We start from the raw sequence: 15,962 nt of genomic DNA on the forward strand, positions 1-15,962 counted from the left end.
AAATGGGTCTTTGGGGGAAACAATTTGCCAAAACCTCCCCTTCCTGCTTCTCCCTGACTCAAGTGGTTGTTTGTTTTCAAGCATTACAGATGGTAATGTTTTTTTCCCCCTGAGGCAGTCCAATATTAAAGATGGTATTGGTTTGTGAAGTGCCTCCATGTAAACTGTGTCTGCCAAGCTGAGGTAAAATTGTGGATATTGTTTAAGTGTGACCAACTATTCTTAGATTCTCCAGGCGCTAACGCGGCAGCAAAACAAGACAAGGCAGACTGCTTTTTGCACGAATCGCAGTGTCTCTTGCATAGTGATTTGTCATCACTGGAGGTGATAAAGGTAAGTAGATGCTGTCTGGCCCCCAGTGTTTACACCATCTGCTGGATATTTCAAAAGTGTTAGGAGACCCACATAACTCCCTCTAACATATCTTTTGCATCACATTTCAGTCCAGGCATTCTTACGACTGAGAGGTGGTGAACAGGAAAAATGCCGCAGCAAGCCATGCAGGCAGGCATGCAATGTGAATGCTGCACACATCCATTGAAGCACAAGTACCCTGCCTCATTTATTCTGTGGGAGGAGCAGATGTTGGCCCCAAGGTTGGTCTTCTATACACCTACAAATCCACAAAAGTTGTTGTTAGTGGGCTTTACTTAATGGAGACAGTGCAACATGTCTCTCATGGAAAGCTGTGAAGCAAGTACATCCATCCATCACTCCATTTGCTATAACCACTTATACTCTAGATGTTTACAGGGGGCTGGAGCCGATCTCAGCTCACACTGAATGAGCGGTGGGGCGCACCCTGGACAGGTTGCCGGTCGATCTCAAGGCAAGGCAGACACAAAGAGACAGATAACGATTAACGCTCACGTTCACACCTACAAATAACTTAGAGATGCCAATTAACCTAAACTGATGCTCATGGACTGTGGGAGGAAAACCCACAGAGTCACGAGGAGCATTCATGAGCTCAGTGAAAAAATAACTTCAAATCGTTCGATGGTACACTTGTTGTCTTGTCTTGTAATAGGGTGAATGGTGTCTGTATCAGCCTCGCCGCCCCGCTATCACTTGTTTCTGCACTGTGTAACTTCAGTGAGAGGGTAGGATCACTGTGTTACATACATGTATATATGTGTAATATACAAGTTTCAACACACACCATTGTTATGATGTAATGATTTTGTTTGTAGTCTGCACCTGAAAAAGGTAAGAGACCGGGGATTTGTCTTTTAAGACAGTAGTGTTGCACGCAGAAACTGTTGGGAGCATCAAATCGCACAAAAAGCCAATTTCCAGATAATATTGCTTTAAGTCTAGAAAAAGGAAGACACTGGGTCAGCACAATCAGTAACTCGATGGCCAGCTGGTCGGGGAATACATTAAAATACAGGAAAGTTTGAATCACTAAACAAAAGCTCACAATGTCATCAAAGGCTGCAATTTTTCCTTTTGATAGTGCAACATGTTCTGATCCAAAGTCAAATACTGCTTTGTCAGACAACCCATTTGTTTCTCATACAGCCGCACAACTGCAAACGCCACTTTGGTTAGGTCCATGCACAAAAACTGCTTGGTTAGGTTTGGAAAAAATTATTTATGCTTGATTTCACCAAGTCTTTTGGAGAAAGTCCTGTGTGAGACCCACTGCTTAACCTCAACCTGCACCATTCTTGAGACATCGTCACTCTCTATACCACGTCGGGTGGAGCAGTTGGTCTGATCATCTCATACTGACATGGATGGGTTTACTTTGGAGTTAATTTAAAACCTGGTGCATCGCCATACAGATGCTAAAGAGTACCCACTGAATCTGTATTCTCAATGACTGACATGACACAAAATGGCAGTATCTGACCAGATTAAATAGTACGACTCTGCACAATAAAAGTCATGTATGAGCCATAGTCATTGTGGACATCCAGCTAGTTTTTTGCATAAACATAAGATCTACTTAGGCAACCGCTTGATTTCCTCACCAGACCTAATTTAACGAACACTGCGGTGTCCGCCTTTGGTCAGTCAATGCAGTTTTGTGATTTACAGAAGAAGGCGATTGTGAGCAGACACTATATTATGCATGACACAGGCTAAAGACAATCAGACAAACAATGAGGCACACACGTTAGAGAAAGTAGAATAAATTAGGAGATGAAATGCCTCCCACTTATCTAATCAGCAGCATCTAGAATGTGTTTGTTTATGTTGCATCAATCCCAAAGTATGTCAGAGTCTGATTAATGGCATGCAAACTGCTGTGCATAGATAAACCAAGATCCACAGTCCCAGCTCAGTTTCATTGTGTGCTACAGAGATGATTATGAGCATCCAGAATTCAAACACACAGTCTTTAGTATGCAGATATGCACGCGAAGCGTCTTGGTGTATCCTGCTGAAGAATTAGACTTGATTATTAATTCTTTCATTTACAACACTGGATCCTGACAGCCTCTAAAATTCACCGAGCCAACATCAAAGAAAGCCGAGGCTGGGGCTCAACGTCCTCTTCCACAGAGAGTCGAAACTACATGTTTGACCCAGTTTTCGTTTACTCGCCAGGACTCGTTTTTCCAAAGCATCTTTTCAAAAGGAACATCACAGCAAAGTGGGCCGACAACAGCCAGGACTTAAAAGGCACATTCTGAAGCGATAAATGCACAAGAGGCCACATCAGGTCCTTTGATTCAGGATTGACCACACCTCTTAAACAGATTAGATTCAGAGTTTTGTCATTAAGCCACACATTTTTTCCACCTCTCCCTCCATTTCCTTTCATCTCCTCTCTCATCTATCTCGTCGCAGCGCAGAGCCCTAACTGATGCCTCTCTCCTCCTGCTCCTCTATCTAATTATATTCTTTCTCCCTTTCACTGATTCTCCACCAGTTTCCTCTGTGTTTGCCTTTATACGCTGAGCCGGGAGAGTTCAGAGCTGTTGAGACGAACGTGAACAAGGGCCTGATTTCAAAGAGAAATGCTGACATGTGTTTTGAAAACCATAATTATTCAGGTCTAGCTTTACTCCTCCACTTCCTCTGAATACAGAGTAATCTAATTGCGTAGTGTGGGACTTGCTTATGCAGTAATAAGCACATATGCAGAGCATTCCGTTACACCCTAATTATCACCTTTGTTTACAAATGAGAAATTTGCAATCAGCGGCTGATATGATATAGAACATCAATATTTCATTTGCAAGCTGTGATCATGGGAGGCATGCATCACTGTACATGCTGTCAAAGTGCTTCCAATTATCAGTATGGGGCTGTAATGGGAGACCATGTTGGGGAAAAAGACATTTAATATTCCTTGTCATTATCCAGAAGCCATCGATATGTTCACAACCACAAAGGGAAATTGAGAATAATCAAAGGTCTTTTTGTTAACATCAGCCACACTGGGCTCATAGTGGTCAGAGACATAAATGACACAAAGTAAAGCCAGCTCACCTGCATAAAAACAGGATGTGGGTTTTTAAACAAACAGTTCTGTATGTAATTCTATGATAAGTGTGGGCTGCTGAGAGCATTTTACTGTCAAGCCGTCTGTGGGTGCAGCAGATTTTGCAGCCGGATCAACTGCTCATTTTGCCAATGTCAACATGCAAGGTGAAAATTATATATTTAACCTTGATATTTTGTGAGATGAAGAGTGCCACCCACTGCTGAGGAGTGAAGAGCTGTGGGAGATACAGTATTTTCTGCACAGTAATCTTATTTGGGGCGGGTGTTGGATGACATGCATGGAGGCACTCTCCCCCCCGGAGCTGCATTAGGGAGCCTGTGGTTTGGGTTTAGCTTTTCTGTTGGAGTGGACCTCCTCTTCACATTTCAGCACGCATACTAAGACACACTCTTACATATACGGAGACAAAAATACACCAGGGAATCCCGTACACTCCAACTATTTGGGAACCACCGAAAGGAGAATCTGTAAAAAACATAATTATGTAAAGACATGACTATATTGCATGGTAGACTATTTTTCCATACAAATATATAAAGAGGAAAATATTGTTAAAGGAATATGTTGACAATTTGAGAATATGCTTATTTGTACTCTTGCTGAGAGTAATGCCTGTGCAGTAAATATGAAGCTACAGCTAGCAGCTAGTTAGCTTAGTTTAGCATAAGGACTGGAAACAAGCTGAAGGCAGGTCTGGCTCTATCCAAAGGTGACATAATCCACCTTCAACTGAAAAGTGTCATTTTTACACTTCTGTGTTTCTGAGTATGAATATGAATTATAATGTTTTAATTATTACTAATTCGAGCTGCTGGTAGGTCTTTTCTCCCTGTTTCCAGTCTGTATAGGCTAATCACCTCCTGGCTTTGGCTCGTTTACCCCTTTCACACTTGACAGAAAACCCCACTAAGATCTGACATCCGTCATTTGACTCTGCATTAGTGACAGGTATTTATCGCCTCCGGCTCCAATCAGCTTTGATGAAAACTCAACCCCCCGGGGGGTGCCGTTTGTCGGGGGCAATAATATGACATGTGTTGGAGTTGAGGACGCTGGCTTTTTAAAACCTTTAAATCCCTCGCTGGTCCCCATTTTATTACGTTCTCGCTGCGGAGGAGCACAGCAACAGAACACTTATGCTATAACATGAAGGCATATCAGGTCTCTCACTCTCTCTTAACAAACTAATTAACTAAAAACAAAAACAATAAGGGGATTTAGTATTTTTTTCAAGTCAATTAAGTGGAGCTTTATTGGCATGGGACATTCACTTTGGCAAAGCAATTGTGATATAGAAACCAACAAAAACAAAAAGGAAAACGGGATTGTTTCACACACTCTGTTAAGGGCTGTACGAGCAAAGATTCATGTTGTGTTGAGCCTTCTTAGTGTAAAAGTGCCCCATGCACTCCCATTGAAAATGAGTTTGAGCCGAAAACTAAATTACGGTCAATCTTAAAAGTGCCTCTTTTGTCGTAATTTTGCTTTTACACAAAGGTTTGACTCATATACATTCACAAAAAAAGCCTAGGTTGCATTTTGGCGCGAGTTTCACTTTAAGTCGGGTTTGAAACCACATTTATGCGATCATGTGAGGATATAACATTAACCAAGAGAATATATAAATGAATTGTTTAATAAACTTGGAATAATTTATATAAAATGTAGTGGTGGGGGCTCATGACCTCAGTGTTTCTAAAATCCTGGATGGGGCCGTACTTGTCAAGAATGTTTTTGATAAAACATCGTCAGCCGGCCAAAACTGACTGACTCACACATCAAAATATCCAGGGTTTGATCAAGGAAGGGCTTTTTGTAATATACGAGACAGCGAGCAGCCGGATTAGCTGTTGACATTTTTCATTTTCACCCTGTCAGCTCAAGCTCTGTGGAGACGCGGTGGGTAATTTCCCCGGCACACTGAGAGTGCCGAGCAGGCGATGGTGACACGGGTCAGCCTGCTGGCAGCTCTAGGCAGAACTCTTACAGGAAAATCACTGTGTTCACAAGGTTGTTTTCTATGATTGAAGTACTTTTCATGCTGCTGATGAGCCAAAATGAAACTCAACAGTCAGGACTCCGACTGAATACTCCACTATGAATTGTAACACAAAATCTGGGTCAGATGGATAACGCCACGTTATGGATATGAATACTGCACCCTTGAGTAAGTGTGCAGTATTCATTTCATTATTCATGATCTGTTCTCACTCTTTGTCGTGTAAAGCTGTTAACTGTTACCTGGTTAATGGCTCTGTTTGTGTGGAAACAAAGGTTTTCCATGGAATAGATTAGAAAGTTTCTGTTTTTCTGGGCTGCTCCACCCTCTTGAGCATTTCCATGTAAATTACAGATGTCCACTTTCATTCCCGGCAGCTATAATAGTTTGGATGCTGTTCCATCGTCCAGGGGATATATACGAGTCCTTTAGTGTTCTTATATTGCCTCCTATCTGAGATTTTCATTGAAGGCCTTTTCGAGCAAGGCCTGAGTCAGGCCCATCCATCTTGTGTTGTTTTTCCTAGAGTATCTCTTGTAATAGCGCTGCAATTGTATTCCTCGATGGCCCCGGCCTTGTTTGAAACAGCTAAACAGTTTTTCCTGGAGGGAGTGTTGGCTAATAGGACGAGGTCTCCAGTCTTTGGCAGTTTTAATGATGTTGTAGCCGTCTGGTTCAGCAGTCCGCTGAGAACGCCACTGCAGTTCATCGCCGGCTTTTCTTCTTTTTAATGACTGAGCAATATTGTTTTTGAACCCAGTTCAGCAGACAAGACGCTGGGGAGGAAGCCACTATGTGATCTTTTCTTGTTTGAATATGGACATGGTTGAGCGCCTGTTTCTTCATCCAGGCAGCTGAGGCTTTCGTATAAATCATGCGATGTCGGAGCAAAAAGGTTGATGTGCTTTACAAGCTGTGAGGGGCGTCACACTGTGTCTGCGCCCATTAGTGTCTTTCTCCGTCATCTATCAGAATTATCTATGTTTAATAAAGAGGTTATGTTAAAAGCAGTCAATCTTATAACTAACCAGCTTTCTTTTCACCAGCCCCGGAGCTTGGTATTTGAAGGCCACATATAAACTGTAGACATTTGTAACTGCTGAGAATTCTCCGATTTTTGACTCAGCAGCAGGAAAGGAGCACTGAACTGTAGAATCTGTCTGATAAAAATGAAGCACTCTGCACTCCACTGGTCACACATCCCCAAATGGCAAAATCTGACAAAAGTTTACTGAAGCATTTCTTCATTTTTGTACTCTGTGGACACGGCAGTCAGTGAGACTGAATTGTTAGTCATACAAGTACTTCAGGGATGTTAAAATTCATCCCCGAAAGACCTTGACAGTCAGCAAAGTTAAGTTATTTTAGGAAGTCTGCGTGAGATGGGAATGTTTTACACCTCACACATACCGTCAAGCTGCAGCAATGTCCTCAGTGAACACTCGGGGTGTTTTTATATACTGTATGTTCATGTTCTCTCTCCCACAGAAAACACTGCTCTGCTATTAGTAGTAACCCAAAATATCATTATGAACCTGAAAATGAGAATAACATGTCTCCTTTCAATGTAGTATATGGAGGGCACTCCCTTATTGCAAGTGGTAGGTCAATCCAACATTTACTTCTCTGGTAGCACAGTTTGCCCATTAGGTTCCTCACCATCCTCTCCAGTAGTAGCTGTGGTGCTGATGCCACTGTCAGCCCTCAGTTTGGTGAATTCATTTCAAGGAGGCAAGGTTAGGCCCCACAACTCTCAAAGTTCAAGAGATTATGGTTTTCCAGGATGTCACAATAATGGTGGCCATGATGAGCACGACTGTGTTCTCTGCTGAGTCTGTAAGCTGCTAAAAGGAGTAGGCCTCTTTCCCGAACCCCATTGCTCTGCTCGACAGAGTTTTGATGAACTATAAGTGGAATTTGTACAAAATAATAACTAATGAAGGAAGGAAGGAAATGCAACCTTGGCGATGAGTGAAAGTGAATGCGAAACCACAGAGAATTCGATCTTAATTGTTGACTTAATTGTCGGCCTAAGTGTGTCCGCCCGCACCATTTGCTCTATAATGATGGATTGCCAATGCATTACAACCACGCTCATTAAAGTGCCACAAGTAGGTCTGATGCCAATCACTGCGAGCCGACCATATGGCTGCTTCCTTCCTCACTGTATGCTGGCTGACCTCTGGACCTCACGCTGGTATCTGTGACCATGATGCTGGTCACAGATGGAGGCTGTCTTCAGCAGGGCTCCTGCTGACTCTTGGCCGTGCTGCCGTCACACTCACCACAGTACTACCCCGCTTCGCTTTTTGTTTTTGTTTCACTCTGAATCACATGCCAACTGTCTGCTGAAATCCAGGACTTCCACCCTGCCTTCTCTTCCTTTTTTATTACATGTGATACAGTGAGTGAGCAGAGCTCCATCTGGGACGCCATCAGATCCAGTCTACACTGTCATTCCTGCTCAGATGTGAAAAGAGAGATCACTCTGCTGCGTGCTGCTGACCTTTGGACCACAGCGAGGGAGATGTCAGTGTTGTCACCACTGTATATGCTTGCAATGCTTGGCTGCTCAAGGTTCAGCGTGTGTTTCCCAGAAAACGATGGGGCGTTTTTTACAAACCTCTTAGAAAGCTGCAGATCATTTTTGCAGGAGTCTGATCAATAGATGCAATCAGTCAGGTTTCCAATGTTTTGTTGTTGTTATAGATTTCCTATTAGTTTGGAGGGTGGGGGGCTGGCCTGAGGCTCAGCGTGGAATTCTTTGAAGTCTGAATCGCATGAATATATTTAGAATGACCTGAATATCTTTTTGTGTTACAGATACTGCGGTGCGTTTTGAGCTTTAAAAAAAAGAGCGTGCTGATGAAGGAGGAAAACAAGACATGTGTGGTTCCACTGTTTACTCAGTCCGTTACCACTCGTCAGAGTTTGTAAAGGTGCACTGTGAAGTTTTGAGGAAGAAATTTGAAACAGAAGAGAAAGACAATCAAATTAAATAAATAAAACAGTTTGTTTTCATGACTCAATAAGCTGAATAAACAAAAGGTGACCTTGGCAAAAGGACAACATAATTTCATAAAGTCTTTTCTTGTGTATATGTGGCAGACCCTGCCACCTTTATTGCTTCAAACAGGGTTCTGTGGACCTAATTTTCCCTTCTTTTTTTTATTCAGTTATGGAAAAAAGGTTTTTGTCATTATTGAGTTTTTCATTTCCTCTCCAATCCTGCACAGTGCCCCTTTAAACTACAGTGCCTTTTCCATCTGTTTTTATTTGTGTCAGCTATACAATGCAACTCTTATCAGCACAATGCACAAACGAGCAAGGTCCATGAGCTCTTGGAAGGGCGTGGGAGGGAGAAAGAAAGGCGTGCATGGCGTTACGTAGAGTCTAGGTGTGAGTTCAATCGCCTCTGCACAACCTTACTTCCTTGGGACAGTCCCACAGAGGGCTGCAGCGGCGCGGGTTTATTTCAGCGTGAAAAAAGACGAAGGAGCCGAGAGTGAAACCGGGATATTTCACAGAAAACGAAAACAAGACATGCGAATGGAACAAAAGAGAGGCGAGAAAATCGCGCAAGCTATTTTGGGCACCAGCGTTATTCCTCTTACTGAAAACAGCGAGAGGGAGAGAGGGAGAGAACGAGAGGGGGAGAGAGAAGAGGGGGGCAGCCGCCTTCGCAGGAGCTGCAACTGTGCGCGCTTTCATCCAGGTGATAGTTTCTTATTTGCTTTGTTTAATTAAATAAATAAAAGGAAGAAGAAGAAGAAGAAGAAGAAGAAGAAACGCAGCCTGATGAAGATGAAGCGCCCTCTTGGATGAATCGCAGCGCATGCACTGGAAGGATGCTGCCCTCACCAGGAGCAGGTGAATTCAGCCAAGTGGAGGAGGCGCAGGGCACAGGGAGGCAGGAGCGACGCACAACAGCCGCCGGACCACAACACCTGCTCCACAAGGATAACCTCCTCATCCTCGTGTATGCTGCTGGTTGACGAGTTCCTTCTCTCTCAGAATAACTGGATTTCCCCCCCTTTTTTTTCTTGCAAGTTGGGAGAAATACTAGGGCACTGTGACACGGACAGACGCGCGGCTCATTTGGAAAAACAGTCACACACACACAGAAGAAAAGACACCAAGAGCTGCTCTTCTGCCTCACTAGAATCAATCTTTTTTCCCATCAAGGACATAATCATCTATCCGCAAGGATGCCCGGAGCACTTCTATCAGCCGAGTCGCTCTACATTGCGATGGAGGTGCTGATCGCGCTCGCGTCTGTGATCGGGAACGTGATGGTGGTTTGGGCGGTGAAAATTAATAAGTCGTTGCGAGATAACACGTTCTGCTTCATCGTGTCCCTGGCTCTGGCGGATATTGCGGTGGGAGCCCTCGTCATCCCCCTGGCCATCACCATCAGCATCGGACTCCAAACTCACTTTTACAGCTGCCTGCTCGTGGCGTGCACGGTGCTGGTGCTCACGCAAAGTTCAATCCTGGCCCTCCTGGCTATTGCGATTGACCGCTATCTCAGGGTCAAGATCCCCACCAGGTAAATGAGGTGAAATGTTGTTGGTTTTTTAACCACCTGAGCCATAAGGCAAGGTGGTGGAAGCTCCTGCGCTCCTGCGTCGATTCCCTCATGGGTCTTGTTTCACTCCACAGGATGCGTCTCTCCTCCCAGTTCCTTCATATGATCCGTCTCACCAGCACTGACATGACAGCTAACTAGAGCATGGCTGATCAGCTAACAGCTTCGATTAGTCCCACTATCGTCAGGGTTGATATTAAGTTAGAAAGAGTGCATTGACAGAGGTATGTAGTGCATTTGGCTGTAGGGGTGTGTGCAGGAGAATGGTGTTTCCTGTGTTTCTGGAAGGGCACAAAGAGAGGTCAGATTTGCTGTCAGTGATGTTCATTCTCCCTCTCTGGTGTTTGATGAACCAGGACCACCAGTGGTTTATCAAGGCCAGGCTGAGACAAAAGACTGAGGGCGGTGCTGAGAGGCTGACAAGATAAGCTCGTAGAAGAGGGGAATTTATTGTCTGAGAAAATTGTCTCAAAGTGTAATCTCCTGTCTAAGACTCGGCTGCGTCTTCCGGGGTTATGATAGCAGTTTATCAGGAATTCAAGATTTTGACTGCTGAGTCTTATTAACTATTAAATCATCCCAGCTCAGTGGTGTCTACTGAGGGAGTTCTCTCTTCCCACAACTTCTTTTTGTTATCAGGAGAGAGCAGAAATATTGCCTTATAATATTTTTAGGATTTATTGCAATTAGGCATGGGCCAATATTAACATTTCATACCAGAATAAGCATTTTAAAGGTGCACTATGTAGTTTTGTAAAAAGAATTCAAACTCAGGAAGGCCGTCTTTACAATATTATTAAGGTAAAGGTACAAACTCACTGAGGACTCTCTTTCCATAACTGACTTAACAAGGTGCCCCCAGAAGGAAATGAGGTCAACATAACGCTGTCTGAAGCTTGAAAGTTGACGCGTTAGAAAGGTCCTGTGAGTAAAACCATACGAAATTGTGCAGCAATTGTTAATCAACCATGAAAATCAATCAAATTACGTCACTTTACTGTAACACAGCCTTTAACAGAGACGTATAACGCTCATTTTCAGGTTCATCATGTTATTTTGTGTTACTACTAGAGTAGGTTTACATGCTTTAATGCTGATTGGTTAGCTCACACACGCCTGAGCCAGCAGCGCTAACGGCAACAGAGAAGCTGAGCTAAATAAATTCTTACGTGTCAAACCATAAATTATGCAAATGTGTGACGTGGCGACATAGTGTGATGTCACAAAGTCACAGAATTAAAGGTGGGACTACTGACGAGGCGTTTCAGGAGCAGTGTTTTCTGTGGGAGAGAGGAGTTTCTGTTGGTGAGGACTTTGACCTTTTCAACTTTCAAGATCTTTTACTTGCACAAGGACATATATAACACACTGAAGGAAAGAAAACGAAAATTCTTAACTTGTCTCCTTATGCAATATCACGATACAACAATATCCAAAATCTAAGATGATATACTGCATATATTGGCCAGGAGCTAGTACAAAACACGATTACAGTATTGCGACAGTCTTTGTCCCGGTAAGTAGAACATTTTTAGGTAATCATTAACCTGACATTGTGTTTCTTTCTCACAGTAACACTACAAAGTGCTGATTCTCTCCTTTTCCCCCTACACTGTTCGATCAGTATCTGATCTCTTCCGGGCTCCCAGGCTCGTGTGTGATAAATGATCTTCTTGCTGTGCTTCAGACTAACTTAACACATACATCTCTCAATACTAATCCATGACATGCCACCAGTGATAGCTGGGCTAAATTGCAGAGCTGTTGTTTTGCATCTGGCTGCACTTATGCAAAGGTCAAGTTATTGTAATGCTATTTCCCTTACAATTACAACATCAGCAAACATCAGTCTCTCTTTGTCATAAAACAAGTTAAACAAAGGAAAAAACAAACCTGTGAAGCCAAGTACTGCAGCTTGTGTCCACTATTCTACTGCAATAAGTTTGCAGATAATATTGAGCCAATTTTAGGAACCATAAATTCAGTTTTGCCCTCAACGAAAAGCAGCAGAGCTACAAAGGGCAAGGTCTGCTGATAAAGGTTTGCAGAGACCGTCTTGCTCAAGCAGAAATATGCCGCAAGGAGCCGTGTGTAAAGTGTCAAGGTGCTTTGTATTTTAAACAATAACTCCCTCTCATGAATCACACCTTTTATCAGCCCAGGAACAACTGCCAACATGAAAAATGGAAGCAAATAAGAGAGTGTGCGTGCCCTGACAGCGCTGTGAGAGAAAGTGCTGACATGTGTTTGCTCCTGCAGGTACAAGCGGGTGGTGACCCCTCGGCGAGCGGGGCTGGCGGTGGTGATATGCTGGACGGTGGCTTTCATCGTGGGGCTCACACCCATGCTAGGCTGGAACAACCTGAGGCGCCTCCAGCAGAACGGCTCCATCAGCTCCGACCTCGTCATCACCTGCCAGTTTGAGAACGTCATCAGCATGGACTACATGGTCTATTTCAACTTCTTTGGCTGGGTGCTGCCGCCGTTGGTGTTCATGCTGCTCATCTACGCGGAGATCTTCTACATGATCCACAAGCAACTTAACAGCAAGAAGTTCACCACCAGTCACACAGACCCCAACAAGTACTATGACAAGGAGTTGAATCTTGCCAAGTCGCTCGCTCTGGTCCTTTTCCTCTTCGCCATCAGCTGGCTCCCCCTCCACATCATCAACTGCATCACACTTTTCTGCCCTGACTGCAAGACGCCCATCGTCCTCCTCTACATCGCTATCCTTCTCACCCACGGCAACTCCGCCGTCAACCCAATTGTCTACGCCTTCCGCATTAAGAAGTTCCGCACGGCCTTCAGGAAAATCTGGCAACAGTACTTCTGCTGCAAGGATACGCCTGCTCTGGAGATTCAGCCCAGCGACAGGAAAGAGTTGCCCAATCCGGAGCTGCAGCAGGTGGCATCCCCACAGCCCCCTCTGAAGAAAATCCTAAACTCTGCTCCAACAGAACAGCAGCAGCCTCCGCCTTCACCACCACCTGAGGAGGAGCAGGACAAGACGCCTGAACCACAGCAGCAACCCAAAGAACATCCGCCCTTACTGGAGCAGAACGCAGTGTAAGCCAAGGAACAGAGCTGATCACTAGCTGGGAAAATAATGATGATCACTGCAAGAGCACTGGTTCTGTCCTCACCTGGATGAGGATCATGACGTGCTACGGTGCTGTGAACAATAAGGCAACTGGGGTGATAAATCTCACTGGAAGATCATGTGTGGTTACTCAGGAGGAGCGGATTTAAAAAAGGGTTCCCCAAAAACTCGCAATAATGGACTTCTTTGACAGCAGTTGTCTATCTTAGTAACTGACATAAGACATTAAGCTTTAATTTTCATTTTAGTCAAACAGTTGGTGTGAACATTACGAAACGTGCAATATAAATTATTGTGGTTGGACAGCATCAAACATTATAACTGGCTTTTTTTCTAAATTCAAATAGAGCAGCCTCATCTTACTACTGTAATCCTGTGTGTCTGTGTGTGTGTGTGTGTGTGTGTGTGTGTTTGTGTGTGTGTGTGTCTGTTTGTGTGTGTGTGTAAGCTGACAGTGGCTGAAGAATATGAATGTAATAATACTGTAAATAATGGACTAGCTGTGAGCGCTCATCTCTTCTTCAGGGTCTTAATCGCACAACAGTGGTGGAGCAAGTGGCACTGTGGGAGAGATTTTTACAGCGAGGACGTGTGCACGTGCTGATAGAAGGGTTTTGTAATCCCTTAACTCTCCTCCGCTGGAGTCTCGGAGTGATCCTGGAGCTCTGATCCATTACAGAGGAGATGGACTTGGATAAGAAACAAGCAGCTGGAGGGAATGGGAGGTTTTAACCTTTCAGAAGCTGCGTGCAGGAGACTCCTTGCTGTAGGGTGACAGCTACTCATGGGGGGAGAAAGACAAGATGCACTTAAAGCTCGTCTTTATCCAGCCTCCATGCCAGCTGGTGTCGAGAGAGGAGGGGTTTCCTCTATTTTCCCCTTCATGGACCGATAATAACCTTAGTACAAGTGACCACTAGGCACAGTGGCTTCCATGGCCTTATTAAGTGTTTTACTTGGTATGGACTCGACAAGAAAAGACAACTTGAAGATTGTGAGTATCTTTACTATATTGTGCGCCAACATTTTGCATATTGCCAAACTGGGGCATCTGTAGATTAGTGATTAAACTATGTTAATGCCACTGACATAAAAAAAAACACTGTATGAGAATGTAAAGTGATTCTATTATGTCTCTTGTAAAGACTCAGATTTGTGGACAAGACAGTGCACTGATGTTCTCCTAACTGAGTGACAATCTCTTATGTAAGGGGGAGACATTTTTAATGCAGTCTTGACAGACTCCCGGCAGGAGCAGACAGTGACCATGTTGATGCTCAGATATAGGGGTGGGCGATCTGATGGTTTGAGATCATGATCGATCGTGAAGGCAGCCACAATCTACTCTTCAGCTGAATCATAGAGATTGTGGCATTCAATGTCCTCTTACTTCTGTTTCCAAACTTCACATTACCTCATTGACTAGCAGATCAACAGTACATGACAAACCAATGTGGCCACTAAGATTGGACAAATCACTACACGTGACCCCTCTTTTGGTGTTGTATAGTAAGTATTGCAATTTGAATTATAGCAAGCAGCTTCATGAATGAAGAGCCAACTGGAGATCAATATTTAGATCATGTTTTTTTATTAGATAAACAGGGATATTTGTTTGGACAGATCACTCACCCCTACTTGAGTCACTAGAAGGACAATGAACCTACATGAACCTTGATGCAATCCACAAGACCTGAGGAAAAGAAAAGTGGATGCAAAATTGTGTAACATAATGTCCTTTCTATAGATAATGCTGTTTACAACCTAGGTTTTTAAGTTTGACTCCAATAGAATAGTGGAATATACATGCAGTATTTGTGTTTTTATTTTATCTTATGTTATAGCTTGATGAATGATCTCTGGTGCAAATGTGGCAACTAAGCGCACAGTCGAACACCGAAGAAATGGCATAAATAACTTATCTGCAGCAGCACATGAATTACCTTTTTCCATAAACCTAATGAGAAAATGTTGTCAATTAAAGATTATGGTATCTGGTAAATTCCAAAAATGTTGTAACTGAATGTCTCCGAAAAATTGTCATTTGTTCCCCCACCACAATATCCAATGTAGCAATACAGATGCTTCAGTCGTGACTACTGCATCATTAAACTTTTCATAGGTAGCAAACACACTTTGATTGAACATTCAAAAAATGAACTAACACAATCAACAGTGTGAAGGAATAACAGTGTCGTCATTGTTAAAGGCGTCGAGGTAGAGATGTCTACTGACGTTAGCATGCTAACCAGTTAGCCTCAGCCCGTCCTGTCTCTTAATACCACTGTGTACCTCAAGAGGCAATAGTTCGTTAGACCCCGCATTAAGCTGGGAGATGTGCCTGAATTGAAGCTACTCTCTTTTACTAAAGAAGCTTTAGAGTTCATCAACATTTAACCAAAACCACCATCTCCCTTTGACCTCAACCATAGTGCTTTTGTTGCCTCGACCTAACCACGGACAGATGCAGGAAGTCTGAACAACAGAATTTGGTGTCAGAATTTTGTAGGCTCACAGTTCACTTCAACCACATCCTTGAGTCCTGTGCACTAGTGCAGTTTCACTGACTCAAAAAAAGTTGCCTTAACCTAATTCAGGTAGCATTTATGTTTGTCTCAAAAACGTAATTTCTTGGAGACGGGGTTGCACAAGTACAAATCCCTGGTGCACTCATTCCAATAGCAGTGTGCCTACATTTATGATGGATCATGTGACAACCTGTGTAAAATGTACAGTTGACATTCAACTTTGTTGGACATTCAGCATCTTTCAGCTCATTGTTTTGGTTTTGTGGCCCGCAGATTCAGTG

The 15,962-nt window shown here is 43.5% G+C and overlaps 1 protein-coding gene across 2 annotated transcripts; it reads left to right on the top strand.

Moving 5' to 3' along the window:
- The first annotated feature begins 244 nt into the window (after window positions 1-244).
- Window positions 245-15,177, top strand: adora1b (adenosine A1 receptor b). 2 transcript variants are annotated; one of them, XM_030424082.1, is made up of 3 exons: window positions 245-333; window positions 444-596; window positions 12,310-15,177. In XM_030424082.1, exons 2-3 carry the CDS (start codon window positions 484-486, stop codon window positions 13,121-13,123), a joined length of 927 nt encoding a protein of 308 aa, XP_030279942.1. In that variant the 5' UTR covers window positions 245-333; window positions 444-483; the 3' UTR covers window positions 13,124-15,177. The 2 variants fall into 2 exon arrangements, with proteins under 2 accessions (XP_030279942.1, XP_030279941.1); XM_030424081.1 differs by lacking the exons at window positions 245-333; window positions 444-596 and adding an exon at window positions 8,689-10,011.
- The last annotated feature ends 785 nt before the right edge of the window (window positions 15,178-15,962 follow it).

Source organism: Sparus aurata, chromosome 7, assembly GCF_900880675.1.
Source record: "Sparus aurata chromosome 7, fSpaAur1.1, whole genome shotgun sequence".
In the NCBI taxonomy this organism is placed as follows: Eukaryota; Metazoa; Chordata; class Actinopteri; order Spariformes; family Sparidae; genus Sparus; species Sparus aurata.